General features: G+C 42.8%; 1 protein-coding gene across 1 annotated transcript in view; it reads right to left on the reverse strand.

The window, feature by feature from the left end:
• Positions 1–320: 320 nt before the first annotated feature.
• Positions 321–24,628, reverse strand: part of CACNA2D4 (calcium voltage-gated channel auxiliary subunit alpha2delta 4) — a 155,081-nt gene continuing 130,773 nt past the window's right edge. Inside the window, exons 28-38 of the mRNA XM_034758909.1 lie at positions 24,006–24,050; positions 22,668–22,730; positions 15,246–15,316; positions 13,379–13,454; positions 12,363–12,415; positions 10,925–10,980; positions 9,643–9,663; positions 8,206–8,323; positions 3,568–3,680; positions 1,627–1,709; positions 321–515 (exon numbers count right to left, since the gene is read on the reverse strand). Of these exons, the coding sequence (XP_034614800.1) occupies positions 420–515; positions 1,627–1,709; positions 3,568–3,680; positions 8,206–8,323; positions 9,643–9,663; positions 10,925–10,980; positions 12,363–12,415; positions 13,379–13,454; positions 15,246–15,316; positions 22,668–22,730; positions 24,006–24,050 (795 nt within the window). The 3' untranslated portion in view covers positions 321–419. The remainder of the gene's footprint in view (positions 516–1,626; positions 1,710–3,567; positions 3,681–8,205; positions 8,324–9,642; positions 9,664–10,924; positions 10,981–12,362; positions 12,416–13,378; positions 13,455–15,245; positions 15,317–22,667; positions 22,731–24,005; positions 24,051–24,628) is intronic.

A 24,628-nucleotide genomic window follows, 5' to 3' on the forward strand; every position in this document is an offset into this window, starting at 1 on the left:
AACCAGTCACAGGAAGATGGTATCGGATATTCCTGGTGCCTTCACATCCCTCATGAGCTCCGCTGATCTGTCAGGTAAGGTCCCCAGAGCTGGGAATATCCGATCCAGTATTTATTGCAGACAGTTAATCCCATTTGATCCACACCCGTGGTGGCCGGGACTCAAGCTGCAAGTTCTTCCGGAAGAAATAGCTTCCATTGTAAACACAAAACTGAACTATAAGCCTTTTGTCCGAGAGACAGGCCAATATGTGAGGGGTCTCTAATGCCTTGTCCCCACAAGTCCACAGGGAGTCAAAATGCCTACATCGTGGGCTCCTACAGCTCCAACTCTCTGGCTCTAAGAATGTCCCTGGGAAGTAGTGGACTCCCTTGTATTATCCACCATTTCTGCAAACTGTAAGGATGTGGTAGACTCTGTCACCGCAGGAGGAGAGCAAAGGTCACCAGCGCTAGAAGGAGTAATGTCAGCGAGGCTGAGATCTCAGCAGCTCCACCGCAGTCCTGAGCATTCTCCTGAGAACAAATGAGAAGGAGGCACAAGATCAGCAAATCTATTTCTAGGGTCACAAGAGGGCAAGTAAAATGATTCATCCCCCTGATAGGATGCTCAGGGGCTCATGGAACATAATGGGTGGAGGCTGCAGCCAGCGGAATGAGAGGCAGTGAATACTGTGAGACAATATGACACTGAGCAGAGAGGAAGGGACAGGTCAAGAGTAAGGGCCTCATGCCTTCACGCTGGGGGACCCTCCAAGAGCATGTCACCCATTCATGTAGACAGCTGGAAAACCAACCGTCCTAAAACCTCTGTCTTAGAGCTCTCAAAGACCCATGCACTAGTACCAGAAATTGCTCCCCCAGCCTCTGAGTGCTGTAGGATCCACACCCCATGGCATTGGTGCTGGGATTCAGGGCTCCAAAGACTGCATGGATTTACCTCCTGTGCAGCCCCTCTGCAGCCCTTTGCAAGCAACACGCTCCATGCACCAGTTTATAGGCTTTGAGGGATTCATTCACAGCCGTTTACTAGTGCAAGGATCTGCACTTCCTGCCTTTAGGTGCAGTAGGCTGAGGCAGCAAAATCTATTGGGTCCATGGCTGGCTACATATGTACAGGATTTGCCATTTGCTAAAACACACACAGGTGTAGGGTAGGGGACTAGGATCTTGGGTCTAAAAACAAAGGCTTCTGCTAGTAGGGTTGCCAGGTGTCCATTTTTTGATTGGAACACCCAGTCGAAAGGGGACGCTGGCGGCTCCAGTAAGCACCGCTGACTGGGCTGCTAAAAGTCCGGTTGGCGCAGGGTTGGCAGGCTCCCTACCTGGCTTCATGCAGCTCCCCAGAAGCAGCCAGCATGTCCCTTTGGCTCCTAGGCATGGGGCAGCCAGGGAGGCTCCACGTGCTTTCCCCGCCCTGAGTGCTGCCTCCGCAGCTCCCATTGGCTGGGAACTGCAGAGGGGGCGGTTTTGTGTTTTTGAAAAGGTGATCACCCTAATTAAGTGGAAAACCACTATAGAATAATAAGCTCTTGGGCATTTCTGAGCCTATGCAGTAGGTGTAGTGGTGTGAATGAGACCGAACACACACAGCCCCAGCTGCAAAGCCCCATGGTCCCTACTGTACCTCTGGATGGAATGCGTGGCAGGTATCTGGCCGCCGTCTCAGTTTCTGGGAGCGCATCCTGTCGCACTTCACCGAAGCATTATGTGTATTGCCATTAAGATCAACAGTAGCATTTAGAAAGGGACAAAAGCAGCACAGACAAAAGTCTGTGAGGTCCCTCACGCAGCCTAGCGAGGCTATGACTGAATCTTAAAGCTGTGTCCAAGGGCCCTAGGAATTCAGATGGAAGTAGGATAAGAGGGGACAGAGGCAAACTCACAACGTGGGAGGACTAGTCTCCAAGGCTGTAAAAAGAAATAAGCTGCGGTATGGAAGCAAAAGATTATAAAAAGAAATCCCAGGTTGGCTCTGTGCCAGGGAGGGAGCACACAGAACAGAGGCTGGGGAGAAGGTGGAAATGCTTAGCTGCTTTCTTTCATGGTGACGGGATAATAGAGACAGAAAGCTTAATGTGACCATAGTTAATGAGGAAAGGGCATGATCCTGCAGGACTGAATTAAAGAAACAACTGCTGTAGGTGACTTACCAATAACTGGGCCGCTGTTCTCAGACGTCTGTTCTACCATCACCATCATGTCTGTCTCTTTCCTCCCCCTATTATCCCAACCCCATGGTTCTTCCCCACCTCTACCATGGCTATGCTTTAACATCACAAATCATGCCAACTAGTCATTACTTTTCCTATTAACTGTATTTGACCCTGCTACTGTGTGATACCAGGCACGGAGTTAACTGGTCTGTATGGAAGTGTCTGACATGTAGCTTCTATGCCCTCCTCCAGCACTCTCAGGGGCTGGCAATTGGGAAGTCATGTTTCCATTCACTTAGGTTCCCAGTGATTCTTGTTCAGAATTTTTGTATATTCTGTAGCAGAGGGCGGCAGGATAATTTTGTGGTTAAGGCATTGCCTTCGGCGCAAGGTGATAAAGTTTCGACTCCTGCCTCAACCACAGGCTTCCTGTGTGAGCGTGGGCAAGTGTTTTTGTCCCTCAGCTTCCCCAGCTGTAAAGTGCGGATAACAATACTTCCCTGCCTCTCAGAGGTGCTGGGTTTCTTAGTGTTTGTGAGCCATTTTGAGATTATCTGCTAGTGCTCTATGAAAACAAAGCATTACAGCTGTTCTCCCTGTGTTGTTTCAGAAGTTCCCAGATTAGGTTTTCTAGTGTATTTAAATAAGCTGCTGACCCTCGAAGGGCTGGTGCAACAGTGAGTGCATTCCCTAGAATTCCAGCGCAGTCTGCAAAATGCCTTCCCTCTGTAGCTTATACAAATAGGTAATGGTCAATTGAGGCCAGTTCACAAGGGGAGAGTCGGGTCCAGCTTCCACTTGCAGGGTACGTAACTGGTTATTTATAAGGGGCAGTAACAGAACAGGAAGGACTATTGTATTTTTAACAAGTTACAGCTCAGTCATGAGTCCTCATGTATACCTGTGCTGGGGAGTGAGGGGGTGGGAGGATCCATGTACACGCCTGCTTGGGCTACTCCACAGTGCTGGAGTCCCCACTGGGCTGCTGCTCCCTTCCATCGCAGGTATATGGGGCAGGGAGTGAGCATAGATATCAACGCAGGAGCCCCTGCATTGCAGTGAATGGCTGGCACAGCGCTCTGCTCATCCCAATGGAGGCCACTTTTCAACACCAGGCTCTAAATGGGGTTAGAGTTCTTGGGTGCCTAAAAGGGAAGATTTTCATTTCCAACCACACCTCTAACCTGCCTGCTCTATCTCTCTGCTCCCTCCACCATGCCTGCCTATTGTATCCACACTTGCATCCTGCTGCATCACAAGTGGAGCTATACCTCCCTGCTCTTTCCTCCTCAATCCTCCCCCAGCCTAATTGCTACAGGAACAGATCCTCCGCCCCCAGACTAATTGTTGCAGTGGGAGAACAGCAGAAAGGGCTGCAGAGTCTAACACATGCTGTGATAGAAGAAGGATATATTTGACTTCTTTTGCTTCCAGGAGTACAGGTGGGAAGATGCTGCAGTCACAGGTAGCATCTGTAACCAGGAGCAGGAGGTTACTGTTGACAATCTGCTGCGCTACAAACATCCTGTAGGAGGGAGAGAGAGAAAGAAAGCATATCCCCCCACCCACCCCAAAGCACATGGTTAGAATAGCAGATCGGGAAATTGCAGCACCTGATGATAATGGCCATGGGCAAGGAATATAAGGAGAAGAGAGAATGGGAAAGAGAGATGGCAGGAGGGAAAGGATAGGGAAGGGAGAAGAACAGAGAGAATGCAGGGGAAGGAGAGGTGATGTTCAGTTGATGACATTATTAAGGTACCTTTTTATCTTCAGATAATGCCAAACTCATTTGACTTTTAAAAATCCAAACTAGGCAAATACACACACGACGTTTGTGTGTGTTATATATTGTCCTATAAAGGTAAGAATTTGCTTAGGTTGGAGAAACTTGGTTGAGAAAAATAGAGACAGAGTAATACAAAACAGCACATTCATGTAACGTGGTTGCGTGATGCTTGCTGTCTCTTTGCATTTGCTGAGTTTTGTGCCATTGAAAAATGCATTTTTGGTGCTCTGAATCTATTTATGAATTTGGGTCAAATTTGACATATAGCTTTGGCTGAGAAACTGAATTCCCGCCCCCCCAATATTAAATGTGTTTTATTTCAAATTTTTGTTTTGAACATTTGGAAATGTTTTCTTTTGCCTTTTTGTTTCATAAAATTTCAGATTCAGATTTTCTAATATCTTTATTTAAAATCCACCCCCCAAACATGGGGAGATGTAATAAACACCCAAAATGGGCCACATCAAATAGAAAAACTGAAAAACTTCATTTCAAATTGACCAAAAATATTTTGTTTGATTTGAAACAAATTTTTAATTTTTGTTTCAAGTTTGACAAAAACTTGTTTTTAATGGTTTTGGTTTGAATCCAGACAGATTTTTCAGTTCAGTCCCCAAACCAAACCCCTCCCCATTCTTCTCTCAGATCTGGTGATGACCCCCAAAGGCAGTCTCTCTAAAAAGTCAGTTGAAACAAGTGTGAACTGCAGTGCTCTGCTGCCCTCTGCTGGGAGTTTGAGGGGAGCAGGTATTCTGTAACCTGTAAACGTTGAATGGAAGAAGATGCTGTGCAGCATTGTGTAGCGATGATGGCAAAATAAGAATGTCTGCATTTTTTTTTCATCCTCATACGCAAGCTCCCCATAGACCCGGAAACACCAACTCAAAGTGGCACCAGATCCTGCCAGAACAACATGCAAAACCTGCAGATCTATCTCCACTGCTACAAAGATCAACACCCCACACAACACACCTTTCAAGATCCATAGATCCTACACATGCCTATCACAACATGTGGGTGAAACCAGACAATCACTACACTCTTGACTGAATTCATTCAAGAAAATGATACAAGACAAAAACACCCTATCACCTGTGGGTAAACACTTTTCACAGAGTGATCACGCTAAATCCCTATCCTCAAAGGAAACCTGCACAACACTTTCAAAAGCCAAGCCTAGGAGCTTAAATTCATAACTCTGTTAGACATTAAAAATCAGTGATCAGAGACACTGGATTTATGGCTTATTACAACCATCTGTAATTGTCTAACCCCCTCTTTCTGTCTTATGACTGGGCCACTCTACCTTGAATGGTCCCTTATAATATGTGCTAACTACTTAAGCTAAACAATCTGTTCCACCTTGCATTGTGCTGTGATGCTCTGAGTAAGTTTCCCAGACCTGAAGAAGAGCTCTGCGTGGCTCAAAAGCTTCTCTCTCAGCAACAGAAGCTGGGCCAATAAAAGATATTACCTCACCCACCTTGCAGTTTCTGTGGGCAGCTTCTAATATACGTATGGGTGGCTGTCAGTGTACACATGGGCGGGTGTAAGGGGAGCCGCAGCCGTCAATCCCGTGCCGCGAGGATGCGAAGTAATTAATTTTAATTCCATGTAAGATATGTCGACTTCAGCTATGCCATTCTTGTAGCTGAAGCTGCGTCTTTTAGATTGACCCCCCCCACCCCCAGTGTAGACCAGGCCTAAGGGAGAATCAGAATGCAGCGCCCCACTCTGCTTTATGCTCCTGTGCAGGCTACCTGGCCCTTGGGTCCAGAAAGCTCTCACTCCACACTTGTGTCCCCGACCCGCCATAGAGCTGTGCTGGGGATGGTAGCTTGATTTGTTACTGGTAGGAGGAAGCAGAAGGTGGGGGAGGAAATTGTGACCTATTCTCAATTCCTATCGGCAAACTCACAATTTAGCTCTAAATGTTTATTCTAATAAACATAGCTCCACTCTGGTCCCATATGTATTTCCCAATCTGCACAATTCAGAGGTTCATAGACTGCAAGAGACTATAAGATCATCTAACCTGCCCCTCCTATATATCACAGCGCTTTAAACTTCACCCAGAAACCCCTGTATTGAGCCCAATAACTGGTGGTGTGTTTGGCTAAAGCACATCTTTCAGAAAGGCAACCAGTCTTGCTATGAGGACAACAAGAGCTGGAAAATCCATTCACTTCTCTTGGTGGTTTGTTCCAAGAGCTAATCGGCCTGACTGTCAAAAATACGTGTCTTATTTCTAATCTGAATTTGTCTGGCCTCATCTTCCATTCATTGGTTCATAATCTTATTATGCCCTTCTCCACTAAAGAACCCTGTAATTAGTACCCAGTATTTTCTCCCCATAAAGGTTCTTGTACTCAGTAATCAAATCACCTCTCACTCTTCTTTTTGAGACTCTAAACAGATGGAGCTCTTACAGCACTCACTGTAAGGCATTTTCTCCAGCCCTTGAATAATTTTGGTGGCTCGTTTCTGCATCTTCTCAAACTATGCAACCTTCTTTTCAAAGGACACCAGACCTGTACACAGTATTTTAGTATCCGTCTGACCAATGCAGCATACAGAGGTAAAAATCACCTCTACTCCTACTCACTACTTCCCTGTTTGTATATCCAAAGATCACATTAGCCCTTTTCCCCACAGGATTGCATTGGGAGCTCCCCTTGAGTTGCTTGTCCACTGTGATCCCCTAAACTTTTTCAGTCTCTGCTTTCTAGCATATAGTCCAGTCTGTCGTCATGGCCTGCATGCCTTGGCCCTAGATATACAACTTTGCATTTGCCTTTTGTTTGAATGGGCCCAGGTTACCAAGTGGTGTAGGTGGCTCTGCATGACTGCACTGTTTTGTCATTATTTGCCAATCTGTGTTGCCAGCAAGTTTTATCAGCAGTGTTTTTATATTTATTTCCAGATCACTGATAAAAATGGTGAATAGCATTGGGTCTAGCATTGATCCCTGTAGAACCTCACAAGAAACACCACCCTCCCCCTTTCTTTGAAGATTCCCTATTGACAATTACTTTTTGAGATCTGTCAGTTAGCCAGTTCTTAATCCATTTAATATGTGTTCTAGCGATACTGTATAGTGCTAATTATTAAATCAAAATGTCATGTGGTACTAAGTCCACTGTCTTGCAAAAGTCTATTACATCTACACAGTGACCGTTATCAAACTTGTAGTCTCCTCACAGAATGAAATTGGGTTTCAACCATGTTAACTAGCATTAATTATATACCTGTTGTTTAATTCTTTATCAATTGAATCCCATGTCAGTTTTTCCATTGTTTTGCCTGGGACTGATATCAGGCTAACTGATCTATAGTTACCCAGGACATCTGTTATATTTGTTTAGAGTCCACACTTGGGTTCTGTGAAAAATTAGATTTTGCAAAGCCTAAAATCAATAGAAGTGTTAAAAATGGATTTAAATATCTCTCTGCAGTGTGTGGGTGGCAAAGACTTCAGCATTAGGCTAGTGCATGGCAACCCGACTATAAATGAAAATGTGAAACTCACTAGCATAAAGGGTAAAAAAAAATCTAATTTTAATCATTTTCAGCTTTAATAATTTGAGGGTTATTAAGAGCTGGTCACATTTTAGTTGAAAAATGGCCTTTATTCAAAATCAGAAACTTTCACAATTTTTTTTAATTTTCTATTTTTTTAAGAAATTGGAAAGCAAGAAATTTGCCCACTTTTTGCCTTTTTTGGTTTATATTTTTTCCTTTATTTCTTCTTTTCCCTGCCCCCTTTTTTCCTTGGAAAAAATGGAAGGGAGGAGGGAAACAAATGAAAATAGGGAGAAAAAGGAAAACTGAAAACTATTGAAAACGAATGCTTTCTAAACAGAAAATGTTTGTAAAAATTTTGAATAAGCAAAACATTGTTCCTCTCTTTAATCTGTGGAATGAAAATGACTGATTTTGTGTGTGTGTGCATTTTTGCCCACTTCCCAACCAGCTCTTGGTATTAATAGGAGATTTTGGTTTTGTGTTATTTTAAAACCAGGGTTTCTGACAGACCTCTCTGTCTACCTCTGCTGACATGCAATGTGGCCAGGGAGTTCCACTGATCATGTGAGGTGCTTTAGAAATGCTACAAACAGGCACAGAGTATCAGGGGATTGTTCTCAAATATTGTCATTCTCTTTCAGTGAGTTTCAGGTGGCATCAATGAGCTGGGATGAGCCAGAGGAAGGAGTGCAGGCCTATGGGTAAAATCCTGAAATAAAGGAGTTTTATTTCTTACTTTTGGCAGTCTCCGCACTCGATCAGCCCGTTGGTCTCTTTGATGGTGGTCTCGTACACAAAGACAGGGTATTCTGTGTCACATGGCTGCAGCATATCATGTTTCTTATGCTTGTGAGCTGCGATGGCAAAAAGAGATGAAGTCAGAAACGAGGATTGGGGAACGGAGAGACAGAGGGCTGGTCTACACTACCATGGTAAATCGATCTAACTTACGTAACTTCAGTTATGTGAATAATGTAACTGAAGTCGACATAGTTAGATCCACTTACCACGGTGGCTGTACTGCGCTGAGTCGACGGGAGAGTGTCTCCCATTGACTTCCCTTACACTTCTCACCGAGGTGGAGTACACAGATCGATAGGAGAGGACTCTCCCATCAATTTAACGTGTCTTCACCAGAACTGCTAAATCGACACGCATTGATTGCAGCAGTGCCAATTTACCAGTAAGTGTAGATATGCCCAGAGAAATGGATTGAAAGAAAAATGTGGACGATGCAAAAAATAAAATAAAAAAGGCAAAGTTGCTGACAAAAATGAAGTGCAATGATACTTAAAGCCACCAGGTGGTGCAGGAAAACCAGTGTAGAAGGAGAATTGTTTGAGAGATTACTCTCTGGTTACATTGATAAAGTAATACTAGGCCTTATCACGCACTGTTTCTAACTGTACTCATATAGTTAAAGTGGTAAAACTCCCCTAGTGTGGATGCACTTATAGCAGTACCTTATATCAGTATAGCTATTCCCATAGCGAATAAGAATAAGCTATACCAGTATAAGGTACTTTTAGACTGATGCAACTGAGTCCCCAGTTGGGGGGGTGTATATTGATTTAACTATTTTGGCATTACTGCAGCTCTATTGGTGAGGAGGAGTTAAGCGAAGATATTGTGGAAGGAAACCCGACATTGCCTGTTAATATTTGAAGTGCATAAAACAGTGTGGTTTATTTCATATGAAGGAGTGGGTTATCATTTGTTCATTTCCTGCATAGCTCCTGGAAAAAGACACAGTGACAGCTGGGTCTCCAAGTCCCCTACAAGGCCTAGTAAGTCAAATACCCCTTCATACTTGCTGATGTTATAAGTGGCCAAGGATCCATCTGTATTGTAGTAATAAGTGGCTAGGCTTTGTCTGGTCAGCCAATCACTAAAGAGATTAGTATTTTCCTCCTTGTATTGACTTCTCAGAGACCTGGCCCATATTGGCAGCTCAATAAACAACAATTAACAGCAGCTCTATCACCACCATTGGCAGTGCAAAGAATTGCACCACCTGCATTACTCTGAAACCTCACTGCAAATTCAGGACTGTTGCAGGAAAAAACCAAAAGACCGGTTTGCTTGCCCCTTCCCATTTTAAGGCTTCTGACTAAATGCTTTGTGAACCTCCACTTTCCATTCCAAGGAAACTCAAATTGTTCAGTCTACTTACAATGATGGAAGACGGACTTGGCTATCCGAGTCACATAATGAAGATGGGTTCACATGACAGTCACACAAGATGGCAGCACAGTGAATGTATGAAGTCACATGGGGAGGTCATGGATGGAGCGAGGGGAAAATGAAAGAAAGCAGAGAAGGAAGTGATGATGAATAGTACAGAAATCAGACCCCCCCCCCAACAAGAGAGTATAATTAAAACAAAACACATCCATTTAAAGTGACACATAGTTATGGACACATAGAACCAAACCTTTCACTCACTTGATGTATCTTCTAATAAGGGCACTCTCTCTTGCACAGACAGCGGGAATGGATTTGGTAATCTAACCTGTTTCTCTCTCCTTCCTGCCCCCCACTTCTGTGAACCTATGTGATCCTGAAGGAAATATGCCACTCTTCAGGAGGGCCATAGCATTTATGTATTTTGCATGAAGTTCACGCTTGTTCAGAAAGCCTACACAAGTCCCATCATTTCAGAAGTCCCAGTTAATCCTTATTTTGAGGACTTAAGTGGGACTTAAATGGTGCTTGTGTCTCGTGCTGACTCTGAACAGGATGAATTTCACCTTCTTAGCATAAGATCGAGCTCTTCAGAATACTGGGAAATGCAGAGCAACTGAAGGCCAAATACCAAAGTCAATGAGGATTTTGCTGTTGTCTTCAACAGAAGCAGGATTTACCTATGAATAACTAGTGAGGATTTCATATTACAATACAGCCTAATTCATACAGATCCTTCCAGCGCCTAATGAGGCATTGTGCTCAACTATTGTGCAATGTTCTGTTTTCATTGTCTTGACTGATAGATACCCTATAGAATGTAGTAGGAAATGACAAATTATAGGTTTTTAAAACCATCCTGTATCATTTAACAGAGAATTATATGTTGGCTATAGAACCTGAGGGAGTCTTTTAACTGAATATGCACCACAGCTGACTTATATATTCATTGGTCCAATGAGGGGAAAACTTGTCAGGATACCAGGAGAGAAGAAACCATTCTACCACTTCCCATGATATTAAGCTGCTGTAAAGTCACTGTAGCTCCAGGCACTGGGACACGGAGACAAGAACTTCATTCTGAGTGCTTTTCAGTTTTGGAGCTTCAGCGGGTCTTGAACATGGTGGTAATAGGACCCGGAGACTAAATTCCTGGTGCCAATGTGCGAGTGTTGCCTTGGCACTGTGCAAAAATTCTCTGTGTAACTCCTTCTTCCGGTGGTGCTGTAACATTTGTGTGCTATGGGGAAGCTGTATTCCTGCATACTTACCATCTGCCAAGTTGTCTGAGTGCCAGAAGCCACAAATATTGAACTCCAAAAGAAATCTGACAAAAGAGCAAGGAGAGAGGACATTTTACAGTAGTCCAGAAGGATACAGATGTCAGAGATGGCCCAGTGGACTGCCATGGCCTAAAGAGCCCAAGTCCTAAAATGTGCAATGTGAATTTTCTTGCAGCAGAAGCCTGAGACCTTTTTCACCCTTTCAGCACATCCCTTTGGCTCTCTGATTTGCTTTGTTCATGCTGGAATGGCTTATTCCCAAAGGACAGTGTAAGCTACCCCCCTACCCAGTGCATTCATTAGCTTTGTGGCCTTTGAGGCTGAGAAATGACTCGAGCATCTTGAGAACAGCTGTGGAGTAAGTATTGATCAGTGCGACAGAAGCAGGTACTAGGCAAACACAGCGACAGCTGCAGTGTGTGCCTGGTGAACTCATCTGTACTACAGATGGGCTCAAGCCTTGAACTCTGGATCTTTCCCAGATTTCAAGGATGTTTAGATTCAGTGCTTCAGTTTGGGCCCAATGTAAAGATTCGTCGAAGCTGCAACATTTGGACCCAGATGTAGATCTGAACTTCCTCTCAATCTGAGGGGAAGCTGACTCCAGTGCTCCTGTTTAAATCTCTTTCTCTCCCCTGCCTCCCCATCCTCCTAAACTGCACCATGTGCAGGAAACACAGGGTGTAGTCTCCAGCATGGCACTAGGATTCTTATTTGAACAGACTAATTTCTTCTTTCTTTATCTCTTTTCAACTGAACAATTGCTCTCAACTGATCCTAGTCAAATCTGAAAAGGAAGGATGGTCTAGTGGTTAAAGGTACTGCACTGGTTGTTGGGAGATCTAGGTGAAATTTCTGGTTCTGTCACAGACTTTGCACTTTGACCTTGGGCAAATCACATGACCACTCTGTGCCTCTGTTTCCCAATCTGCAAAATGGGAATATTAGTACTTCTGTATTTCACAGGGCTGTGGTGAGGTGCTCAGGTACTATGCTGATGAATGCTAAAGAAATGCCTATGCAGTAGAACCTCAAAGTTATGAACACCAGAGTTATGAACTGACCAGTCAACCACCCACCTCATTTGGGACCAGAAATATGCAATCAGGCAGCAACGGAGACCCCCCCCCAAAAAAGCAAACGCGATACAGTTCTGTGTTAAATGTAAACAACTACAAAAATAAAGGGAAAGCAGCATTTTTCTTCTGGATAGTAAAGTTTCAAAGCTCTATTAAGTCAATGTTCAGTTGTAAACTTTTAAAAGAACAACCGTAATGTTTTGTTCAGAGTTACAAACAACCTCCATTCCCGAGATGTTTGTAACTCTGAGGTTCTACTGTAGTCATGTCTTAACAATAAGCCTGTGCTTGTATTTGTCTTAGATCTCTCCCCTGTTGGTGTGATCCTCCCAAAATGTTGTACTCACACGAGGAAATCACTTATCAGCCACTTCACTGCAGCAAGAAAGGTATAAATGGGCTGGAGAAAAAGAAAAAAGAAATACCATAAAGTTCTGCTCACAGAAAAGACAGTCATCCTGCAGGACTCAGTTTTTCATCTAGGTTCTCTCTATCAAGCAAATTCTTGGAGAGGGGCTAGAATTTAAGCTCTTGGAATCAATGGGAAATTTGCAAAATGCATCAAAAGCCAGTGTAGTCTCCTTGCCACCAATAATATCTCCACACCTCCACTCACATTGGGTCAGAGAGTTTATCCCAAATGTGCATGGGACTTTGAAGATGTAATTACTTGATGATTTTCCTCTGGTATGGATGACCTCTGAGAGCACAGAGCAGGGAGGAAATAAACCTACTAAATGGGACAATGCCAGTTTAGAATGCTGTTATCTGCTGGTAAGTGGTACTTTTGGTACAAGCTGCGGCATTAGCAGCCTTGCACTACAGTTAGTGTTGTCTGCTTTTAATAACACAGCATCTTAACCCCAAATCCATCCAGCCTTTCTTTAAAATGGATTGCCTATTGCCCAATCTACCTATCTTTTTAGGTAGTTCCTGGCCTATGTGCTATTCTCAGAAAGTTTAGTCTTGGTCCCCTCTATTCCATGTCTTCATCTCTTCCATGATAGTCTGAATGCCTCTTCCTAGAGGACTTTCTCCTGATGCTGACATTGCAATGCCCAGTCAATTCCTCCACTTTCATCTACAGACTGCAACCTAAGAAAAGCCTGGCACTGTACTGGTGACAGTTCATTGCATAGATTTCTGTGGTTCCCTGTATGCCTGATAGGCATGATGGGACCGCATGTAAATGGCTGAAGGAAATGGATTTGCACTGATCTATGTCAAGTTTGAATTTCCCATCACTTGAGAACAAACAGTTCCTTATCTCTTAACAGGAATGTGTTCCAAGGCACTAGAGAGGTTCTGGACCAAACTACTGATGAGCATTCATGCAATGGGCTGACTGTAGGGAGATACGTACACTGAGCAGAGGCCGGGCACCACTGTGATGATGGTAGGGCATTTTACACATGGCCTGATAGTCGTACATCGTCACCCTATAAAATCAAAGCAAAACAAGCAAACAGTCAAAAGCAAGAAGTGCGACCATCAATGAGATGGTCACTCAAGTGTGAGCTATTTTTTTCCTACTCAGGCTATATCCTGGATATATTTTTGTACATAAGAATTGCCATGCTTGATTAGAGTGATGGTCTATCTAGTCCACTGTCCTGTCTGCGGCTAATGCTGGATGCTGCCAAGAGAGGTGTTGTAGCTGCTATAACTTTTATGTTGAAATGATCCCAATTAATATGAACTTGTTAAAGAAAAGGGTGCAACAAAACACAACTTAGTTTTCAGATTAGAGCCCTCAGTCGGTTACAGACAATCTATTTAGCAAAGGACCACTAGGTGACACGGTGAATGATGAAACTAAACTTGATTCAAAAGAAAAATGATTAGTTAAGCAAACAGGCATGCAATTACTACTTACACAATACTACAGTTCTACTTACACTTGACTGTGAAATAGTATGTCGAAGGGTGATTAGTCCACTGACAACAGAGCAAAGTAAAGTTTTATAAGGTTGGAACCTAACGGTACTTTTTTGATATTGATTGGAACTCTCCTCAATTTTAACAAAATGACTTTTTTATAACTATTATAAGAATAATTAACATTAAACCCACTTATTACTATATTCACTTTTTTGCCACCTTTTTATTGGTTTTTTACATCTATTACAATGTATTTTCATGCTATTAATCTAGATAACATTTTAATAAAATATTTATCATTTTAAAAAACACATTAAAACACTGCTAAAACTAGTTATAAGCAAAACATAGCAAGGACATGAGCAAAGTTACGTTGTAGCCAACTTCAATTTTTCTATTTTACTGTTTTCAATTTCTCTCTAACTTTTCTTACACTAGCAACTTAAATTTCTCCATACTCTTCTACACTTAGGCTAACTTAAGCCAAAACCTATTTTTTACTTAACATAGGCTACACTGTGCAATACTATACCATAGGAGGAAATTTCTTCCTGAATTCAGATGGTGATAGGGTGACCAGACAGCAAGTGTGAAAAATCGGGACGGGGATGGGGGGGGTAATAGGATCCTATATAAGAAAAAGACCCAAAAATCGGGACTGTCCCTATAAAATCGGGACATCTGGTCACCCTAGATGGTGACCATTGTATGCCCTCGAACAGGAGGATTATAATTTATCTACCTGAGTTACCCCAGATGCCATTTTTAATCCATCTAAATGTTTAATTTGTTTTTGAACTTACTAAAGAATTACTGTGCAACTAAACCAGTGAAGGACATTCAAAGGGAAAACATTTTCAACCAACTGTATTGCAGCTATTGGGGAGGTCTCTGGCAGCCAGCCAATCATTTAAAGTCTTTCAAGGTCTGATGAGAAACTGAAAAGCTTTCAACCAAAAGCAGAGAAGCTTTCCATATATATAGCACCTTCTAACATATGGGACTAAGACATAGGTGCAGTTTACATAGTGCAAGACGGGCAGTTTGGGATCTAGTTGATCCCATAATGCTTTGCAGTAGCTGGATCCAGTAAGCAAGAGAAGCCTGGCAGGAGAAGGGAGAAAACAAGAAGTGTGAGGATTCTGGTAAGGGGGAAGATGCTAGGTGAAAAAGCATCTGTAGGAAAATAGACAGTAGGGAAATAAATAATTGAACTTCCTGCCCCGCACCTTATGGTTTCCCTCATTGTCCTTATAGCCAGCTATACCACTGTCACTGGGATAATACATTTCATCCCCACCTCTATCACCTCCTAAGAGAAGAAAGGTACACAGGAGATCTCCACTTACTGCCTGAACATTCCCATGTTTAGGAGTTGGGTCATTACTGAGCCATCCACTTCACCAAAAAATTTTCCAGTCTGCACAGACAAAGTGATAAAAGGGGAGAGGGAAGAGAGAAATGTTAGTGATAAAGTTCCTAAGCTTTCTACTGGTGAAACCAATCCATTCTGTCTAGAAGCTGTAGGATCTACTACCTGATGAATACTGTTAATAACTAACAAGCACCTTTAAAGAGGTATCACTTAGCTCCAGCTTTTGACTGGCTGAAGTTTGAAGTGGGGCCTGTATTCTCTTGTGAATATTTGTGACTTGTGCTCACGGGTTCTGAAAGCATGTGCCTCTCCTGCCTGAGCTAAAAGACTCAGCTATGTTAGCTCAAAATCTGTAGTGGACTCTTAAATCTCTGTGTAGTTCAGCGGCTATAGGGGGACAGAGAGCTACAATGTGTATGTGCAGTTACATGTTTATTTAGGAACCATAAGCAATTTTACAAATCACAGCCATACAGGTACCAAAGATGCAATATTAACAAGTACAAAAATGGCTGTATCACTTTTTGTTTGAGAAATATTGTGCAAAGATATAGTCGGGATTATCTATTGGGCAGGCTATTACAATATCAGAGGATGAAAAGTCCTTTACAGAAGTCAATGTATGTTGCCTCTGGAGATTTTCTTGAACTCAACAACAATTCTGCCTTTACTTACTAACAAACCAGAGTAAGTCCACTATAGTTATGTTTAACATTTGTCAAAGCAATGGTTTGTTTTCAGGCAAGTGTGCTTTCTCTGAGGATGGGATAGGGTAACTAAATAGTTATTTATTGGTCTTCTGTCCATTTTGCAATGTACAGATCTGATGGGTTAATTTTTTCCGTAAGAATTGTCTCCCATATATTATGGAACCATTCTAGTTTGGGCAAAAATTCCCTTTTCTAATGAGAAACTAGTTTAGCAGCCAATAGCAAATGAGATTAATTCTTCATTACTGTGAGTGTGACCCTTTCCATTAGGAAGCCCCAGGAGGATTTACCAAAGAATCATTTGATAATAATCACCCAACATTAGTAATACTTGGTTAAAAATCTCCTCCCAATACTCTTAAAGAGCCAGACATTCCCACCACAAATACATATGCATAAAGTCACCTCTTCCCCCCCCTACAATTTGGATTTTAATAATCTCAGACACAGTCAAAGGTGTCTGAGCAAGCTGTAGCTCTTTCACCTCACTGGGTCTTTCAATCTGATTATGGTGGTTATTGGTCCAGCTGCTTCATTTAATACCATTCTGTAGCAGTAAAGAGAGCCAGAACAGTTGGATTTAACACAACATAATCTGCAGCTGGCATGGCAAGGTCAAAGGGCCATTGTTGGACTGAGTGCGGCCTGTCTAGTTCAGGAATATTGGGAGGTCTTACTGAGTTCCTGCAATTCCTCCTGAGCACAGAGGGCCTGATTCTCATTTGCAGTGGCAATGTAAACATTTAATGGATCCTTAGTATAAATGAGAATAAGGCCCAGAAAGTACAGCAATGATCTGGCCTTTTGACCTACAGTACTAGATTTTCAAAGCTAGGTACTTTTATGTACTGTGCGCTTGATAACAACATGAGAACTCCATTTTTAGTAAACCCAAATGGCTCTTTATCAAAGCAGTTCTTTACACTCATGAAAGCCCAACTCCTAACCTTCTGCAGCTCTCCGCTTTCACTAAGCTTCTTGCTTCCTTTGGGAAGAGGTTACTGGACCACCCTCTCCCCTCCAGTTCCCAACGCACAGGAAGGCCTGGCTTGCATGATCCACTGTCTGTTCTTAAAACTATCTTCTATACGGGATCTGTGGGCGGAATTCCTGTTATCAGCACATGGATCAAAGCTAGGCTATCTCCCCTGGACAGGGGGCGGTGTCAGATCAAGGCAAAGGACAGCAGCAGGATGGAGTGAGGAGACATGGGGGAGAAGATCTCACAGCTCCTGGAGTAGCTAAGGCAATTCAATCCCAGTTGCTCATGTCATCACTGTAAGAACACGCACACTTTGGCATTTTCCTCTATTTTTATCTTGAAATATATGCTGGGACGTGTCACACTGTTGGCAGGTTCTATTTGTTTTAAACAAGAAGCTGGTTCCTTGGTTGCCTTTCTTTGGCCAAATGCAGGGAGAAATAGGAACAAGGGCCCACCACTGTTCATGTTAGAGCAGTAACAGTTTGTGCTGCCATGAGGTGCAGGGAGAACTTCCTCTTGAGACACACAGTATTGCATGACTCACTGGACTCTCCCGCACAGACTCATTTACGATCTGATGAGCTTCCTGGTTTGTTTTGCATGATGAGCACTGCAGGCAGAACTTCTGTCCTTCTCTCTGTTATACACAGACATTGGCCTCGGTATTTAATAGCATATACTTGAAAAACACTGGCATCAGCATCAAGTACTAGGCACATATAACCTACATAGCTAACTCGATAGGGACACAATGTGGCAAGCTGGCTGACTTGTTCCCTCAAGGAAATCCAGATTCAGGAACACTTCTCTGTGTTAAGATGTCCCACATGTGGAGATCCAGGAAGGCTGCAGTGTGGTGAGTTGTACTGTGTGGAGACCCAGGCTGGGAAAGGCTGCAGTGTGGTGAGATGTGCAGACACAGACCAGGAAGGCTGCCCTACCCAGACCTCAGGCTCCTGACTTGGTAAATCTACTGCCTGTGTGTTCTCCTGGCTGGGTAGCTGCCATTTGTTTGTCTGTCACAGAGGAAAAAGCTGTAGGAATTCCATGTAGGAATCAACAATTTAGAGACCAATGGTAACAGGTGAAATAAAGAGCTAATCTAAATACAAATGAAACATGAACAAAAAGTCATTGGCAAGCTGTGGACTGAGAAGGGCAATGATGATTTTCACTAGCTCTGGGGAGTTAATAGCTAGAGTAGCTGATAGCACTGGAGCCTGCCAGAATGCCTGATCTCAGAGGCACGCGGATAATGTTTATAATTTATCTAAATCCATGATAATGACAGGTTTTCACTCGTCAGATCTTCCAGAGAACAGCTTTGCATAAACCCCACTTTCCATAAGACCCAGGGGCAATGCAGAGGCAGCACAAGAGGAATACAGGTGCCATGTGCCCAGAACTGACAGCAATAATGTCATTAAGCAGTCTGCCGTTGCCTTTGTCCATGGGCAAATGGCTTCAGGGATGTAACTTTTTTTTTTTTTTTTTTTTTAAGCATGGTCAAGGTGAAGAAATAGTCGAACTTAGTCAAAAAGACACCCCAGACCTACAAACAGGAACATAGGAATTTCCCTGTAAGAGCAGACCAGGGGTCCATCTATTTCTATATCCTGTGACTGACAGTAGCCATTACCAGATGCTTCAGAGGAAGGTGCAAGAAACCCCAGAGTGGAGACTTACAGAAAAATCTGCCTGAAGGACAAGTTCCTTCCTATCCCCCTCTCAGTTGGTGGCTGATTTATACCCTGAAGCATAAGGGTTATATCCTTTCTATATTGTTTGATCTGTCTAATGGAGTTGTGGGTGGTCTCATTAACCATTTAAAGGACCATGCTGTTTTGAAGTCTACTAAGTTATTAACTCGGTGAAATCTTGTGGCAGTGAGTTCCATGGGTTATCGGAATGTAATGAAACAAAGGGTTTCTTTTATAAATTTTACTTTCTGTTTTATTAACTGTCCATTAGTTCTTGCATTATGAAGAAAAATAAATAGGTGTAAATATTCATCTTCTCTCTAAATTAAACCACCCTGAGCTTTTCAATCTTTCCTCATGTGGAATTTTCCCCATGCCTCATTTTATCAACAATTTCTGAAGCCCCTCTATTTCTTTTGTATCTTCTAGCAGAGAGTGGCCAGAACTAAACACACCATTTCAGGGGAAGGCATATCAGTGACTCACCTAATGGCATTACAGTATTTGCAATATTATTTTCTATTTCATTCTTTATGCACAGTAAGATTGTTTTCTTTTTTGACATCACTGTACACTGAGCAGATGTTTATATTGAGATATCCATAGTGCTGCCCAGGTCTCATTTCTGAGAGTTAAATTAGAGCCCAGAAATGTATACGTGTAGTTCAAATTATTCCTTCCTATGTGCATTACCTTACATCTGTCAATACTGAATTTCAGCTGCCACTGTATTGCCCATTTGCCTAGCTTCATTAAGATATTTTGATGTTCCCCACAGTCTTCCCTAATCTTGACTTACCTAAATAATTTTATCTGCACCGTTCACCATCTTGCTCTTTCCCTCCTTCCCTTTCCCAGATTATTGATAAATATATTAAACAACACTAGTCTAACTATGGAACCTTGGGACACCCCATTGGTAACCTTTTCTATGTTGTAAATGGACTATTTATTCCTATTCTTTGTTTTCTGTCTCCTAACTACTTTCTGATCTATGACAGTACTTTATTTCTAACCACGTAACTACACAGTTTCTTTAGCAGCCCCTTGTGAGGGATTTTGTCAAAAGCTTTTTGAAAGTTCCAATAAATTATAACTGGTTCTCCATTATGTACTATTTTGTGGACACTCGCAAAGAATTCTAGAAGTTTAGACAGAATTTCCTTTACAGAAGCTGTACCGTTTGTCATATCCATTTGGGTGTTTTAAAATTCTGTTTTTAAGTATCACTTCAACCAGTGTACCTGGTACTGAAGTAAGGCTGCAGTTATTCCCAGGATTACCCCATTGCCTTTTTAAAAGACAGGTACAATATCTGCAACTTTCTGGTAATCTGGCATAGGGTGGATTTTAATGAAGTTGCATATTTTTGTTAGAAGGTTAAACATTTCATTCTCCAGCTCCTTTCTACACCATCTGGCCATGCTGACTTACTGCTCTTCAGTTTGAGTTTGTTCCTGCATCTCCTTTTTTGACATCAGAATCCCTGAGAGTGCCCCATCTTCATTATCTGAAAAGAGTAGGTTTGGGATATGTATCTCCCCAGCATCGTCTCTAGTGAAGATAGACATAAAGAAATAATTTAGGGCCAGATTCTGTCAACCTTACCCACACTGAGTAGCACATTACATCACAAACAGTCCCACTGAGCTCAGTGGAGTAAGATGATACTCATCATAAGTAAGGGGATCAGAATTTGGATCTTAGTTTCTCAACAATTGTCCTTACTTGTTCTCTTTATTCCCCAATAGTCCAGCAGATGTACAAATTCTCTCACAAGTTTCTTCCTTCTGATTTACTTAAAGAATTTATTTGTTTCTGTCTTTGGCTTTTTGCTCTTCAAATTTCTCATTAATTTCTACCTGTGACAGTCTATACCACTATGGTCACAATTTTTACCTTACTATGATAATTTTTGTACAAAGTATGCCTTGTAAAGTATCATTTGAAAACTCATAATGTGCTGAACATTAGTGTTCCAGTAAAATACATGTATCGGCATTGTATGTAAAGTTATAGGATTCTACTGTATAATATTGCTGTAACATGCTCCAAGTTAAGAAAAGCAGGCCCAAACCAGTTTCTCAGGAATAAAGGACAGACCAACACCCAGTCCGGTGTTAAAGAGCTATTATGGCTTAAGCAGCCATTCTCCAACAACAGGAAGGTGTGAATGAGAAATTTACATTTCATCACAGGGACGGTTCAGAACTCACATACACAAGAGACTATTTGTCTCCAACACCCCAGCTGGCTCAAAGAGGGGACAGTGATATAAAAAGGAGAGACAGTGGCCTCCAGTTCACCTCTCTTCCTTCCTTCTCTCTGCTCATAACATCAATGAATACCTGAAGGACACTGAACTAAGGGGAAGTGTCCCAGACTGAAAAGAGACCCAGCCTGTGAAATTTACTGCAGTGTAGGGTGAGGAAAACCTTTGCTTTGAATTTTGTTAGTTTGTTAAGTTAACCCTTAGCTTGTGTTTTACTCTTTTTTTCCTTTTTGTAACCGATCCTGACTTTTATGCATCATCACTTGCAATCCTTTAAAATCCATCTTTCTGTAGTTAATAAACTTTTCTTATTGTTTTATCTTAACCAGTATGTTTGGATTAAAGTGTGTGGGGAAACTCCATTTGGCCTAACAAGGCCTGTGCATATCATTTTCCTTTCATGAAATGATGGACTTTCTATGAGCTTGCATTGTTCAGTAGTGTGCTGGACGGTATAAGATGCATAGCTCTGGGAGATAAGTCTGGGACTAGAGAACTTGCTGGTGTTGCTCTGCAGGTTAATTCATGAGTGGCTAGTGAGCAGCACTCAATACTTGGTAGCTGGGAGTGATTTTACATGCTAGAGGCTGTGGGTGAGCAGGCCAGGAGTGGATGCTCTTACAGCAAAGCAGTGTAAGAGGCATCCCAGGTTGGAGAATGCGGGGGACACAGCTGTTCAACAGTCCAGACTGTACTCTGGGAAATGTCACACTACCTTACGTTGTACCTGCCATAGTTTATGCTCCTTTCTATTGGATTTACTTGAACTGGATTTCCATTTTCTGAAGGACACTTGTTTGGCTTGAGAACCCAGCCACTTAACCATCCTGTTTCTTTTCTTGCCTTCCTGCTTCTATTTTAGTTTAGGGGAATGAATGCCCTTTGTGACTCTCGTAGATTATGTCAGTAGACTCCACAGTCAGGGTAAGGGTTTTAATTTCTTTACTTTTAACATAAAAACCTTTTTGATGAGTTTCTTCATTATCTTTAAAAATTCCCTTTCTAAAGTTCAGTGTCACAAGGCCTTTGGTACCTTCTCTCCCCCAAGGATGTTGAGCTTAATTATACTGTGGCTGCTGTTAATGATTCAGCTAGAGTCATTTCTTCAACCAACTCCCAGAGACAGAATGATATCAACACTCTGCATTGTCTAGTACCCTTCCATCTGAAGGTCCCAATACACTTCACAGGCATTAATGCATTCATTAATTAAGGCTCACCATACACCTGAGGGGAGGGGAAGGTAAGTATTGCTATCCCCATTTTATAGATGCAGAAACTGAGGCACTAGAGTGACTTGCTCAAGGCCATATACCAAATCAGTCCCACACCTGGGAACAGAACTAAGGTCTCCTGACTCATAGACCTAGGCTGTAACCTCCAGATCCCACTCACTTACCAATTTCTGGGGGAGGGTTTCAGCAGATTGGATGAAACACAGTGAAGCCTCTCAGCTGAGTCTTTGTCTCCATCTCCTCCCATTGGCCCTAAGCACCCCTCCCCAACAGTTGTTTGATCTGTTGCTTGGAAGGACAAGTGATAAAATGGGCCTGTTCTGTGTCTCCAAACCCTCACTCCCTTGCTCAAAACAGGTGTAGGGAGGACACTGTGCTGAATGCCCTATTCGGCTGTGGTGTGGCCCTGATCTTGGGTCTGCTTATTGAATAACTGGAGGCTGATGCAACTGAACTCTCCCCTCTATTGCATAAGCAGGTCTGAGCCCTCTTACCTCTGTAGATCTCTTGGAAATGAATATAAACCCATTATTATCAATGAGGAAGCAGTTCAGATTCTGCAGAGATAAAAGGGAAAGGAAGTGAAATTACAGATGGCATTCTGGTTATGGTTGTTGGTTGTTTACCGTTACTAGTATAACAGGGGAGGTGGTATAGCCTAGTGGACAGGGCATTGTCCTGGGGCTCAGGATACTTGGGTCCTATTCCCAGCTCTGCCACTAGCCTGATGTGTGACCCTGGGCAAATCACTTCCCCTCTCTGTCTCCATTTCCCTTCCCACCCTGTGTCCGCTTTGCCTATAGTATTTAAAGTGTAGTCTCTGCCACAAAGAGCCTGTCATTTGCTATGTCTGTGTGGGGTATTACTGTAATATAAACAGTATTTCAGAAAACACTACACACTGCCCGAAAAGGAAGGGAGTTCAGACAGCACTCTTCTTAATAGAATAGTAATAATACTTTGCATTTATCCAGTGCTTTCCACCTGCAGATGTTAAAGTGCTTTACAAACAATAGTGAGTTAACCCTTGTTACGATCTCCATTTCACAGGTAGGGAAACGGAGCACAAAGACTAAATTCTCCTACGGTCACACAGTGAGTCAGTGGAAGAATGAAGAACAGAACCTAGGATTCCTGACAACCAGTTCTTCTGTTGTAAGCACTAGAAATGATCCTGCCTCCATCTAGATTTTTTTTTCCCAAGAGAAAAAGATTCCAGATTCTCCAGAGGCAAAAAATCTGGGGTAAGGGTGAGAGGACCCTGGTCAAGCTCCACCATTTCATGGGCAATCCTGATCTTCTATATTTTGCAGTTTATCCTATTGTCTCAGACTGAGGAAGAGATCAGGATCCAGAAGAGACCCTCTCTGAGCATGAGAAGAGGATTCTCCTCTGACCCCACTGCTCACAGGACAGGACATTCTCTCCAGAACACAGCTGGGGTCCAATGGTATAGCAGCCAGTGGAAACCCAGGATGGCATGAACACAGGGAGAATGGAAAACATGAGGGGCTTCTCTAACAAGCATTCTCCGCAGCAGCCACTAGAATCTACTGGCCAAATCAGAGAGGAGATCGATGCACTCTGAGCCCCACATGCGGTACCATGGTGATTTCACCTGACCCAGACAAGCACCCTGCAGGACTTGATGCTGGGCTGAATGTTTGGCTCTGGTCGTGGTCCTGCTGAGCACCTCTTGTAAAGTGTTGAGCACCCTTGACTCCCATTGATTTCAGTGGGAACCAAAGGCTCCCAGGAGCAGGCCCTCTGCCAATGACCTCCTCACCCCATAATCCTCACAGAGACCCTTTAACGCACTCAATGAAACTTACATCATCCTGACAGCTCAGTGGACACACACCATCCACGCCACTGCACTGGAAAGGAACAGGAGAAATTAAATGATGGCTGTGTCTATCTCGTTAGCCTCAAGGGGATGGACATCAGACAAAGGATCTACATCTTACAGCTGGGTACAGGTCAACGAGTTAGTTACCATTTTGAAATAGACTATCTAAGCAGCACACACTTAATGCCTGCCAAGGAGGCCAGTAATGGTTTTGCCGTCTACCCATAGTCTAATTCCTCAAAATAAACAGTACTGTCTCCACTGAATATTACATGTAAGCCTGGTTCTGCCTCCCTTAACCACTGTGAGCAGGACCTAAGGGAACTTCTAGTGTGCTGTAGAGGGGTCCACTTGGGCAGTTAACGTGTGGCAGGCTAAAGCACTGTATGTTCACAGCCCAGCTTGCCACGCGCTGACTGGATAGCAAGCCCTCAGTGCAAGGGTGGCAGAATCAAACCCTCTCCAATGTATCATAATTTTTGTTATTAATACTAAAGAAAATGTAGGGTGCATTTTCATATCTCATAACATCTTGACCAAATAAAGGCATTACATTTTAGGGATGCATTATTCTCAGGCAGTGTTTTTTCCAGACAACTAATGACA

The sequence above is a fragment of the Trachemys scripta genome, chromosome 1 (assembly GCF_013100865.1).
Source record: "Trachemys scripta elegans isolate TJP31775 chromosome 1, CAS_Tse_1.0, whole genome shotgun sequence".
In the NCBI taxonomy this organism is placed as follows: domain Eukaryota; kingdom Metazoa; phylum Chordata; order Testudines; family Emydidae; genus Trachemys; species Trachemys scripta.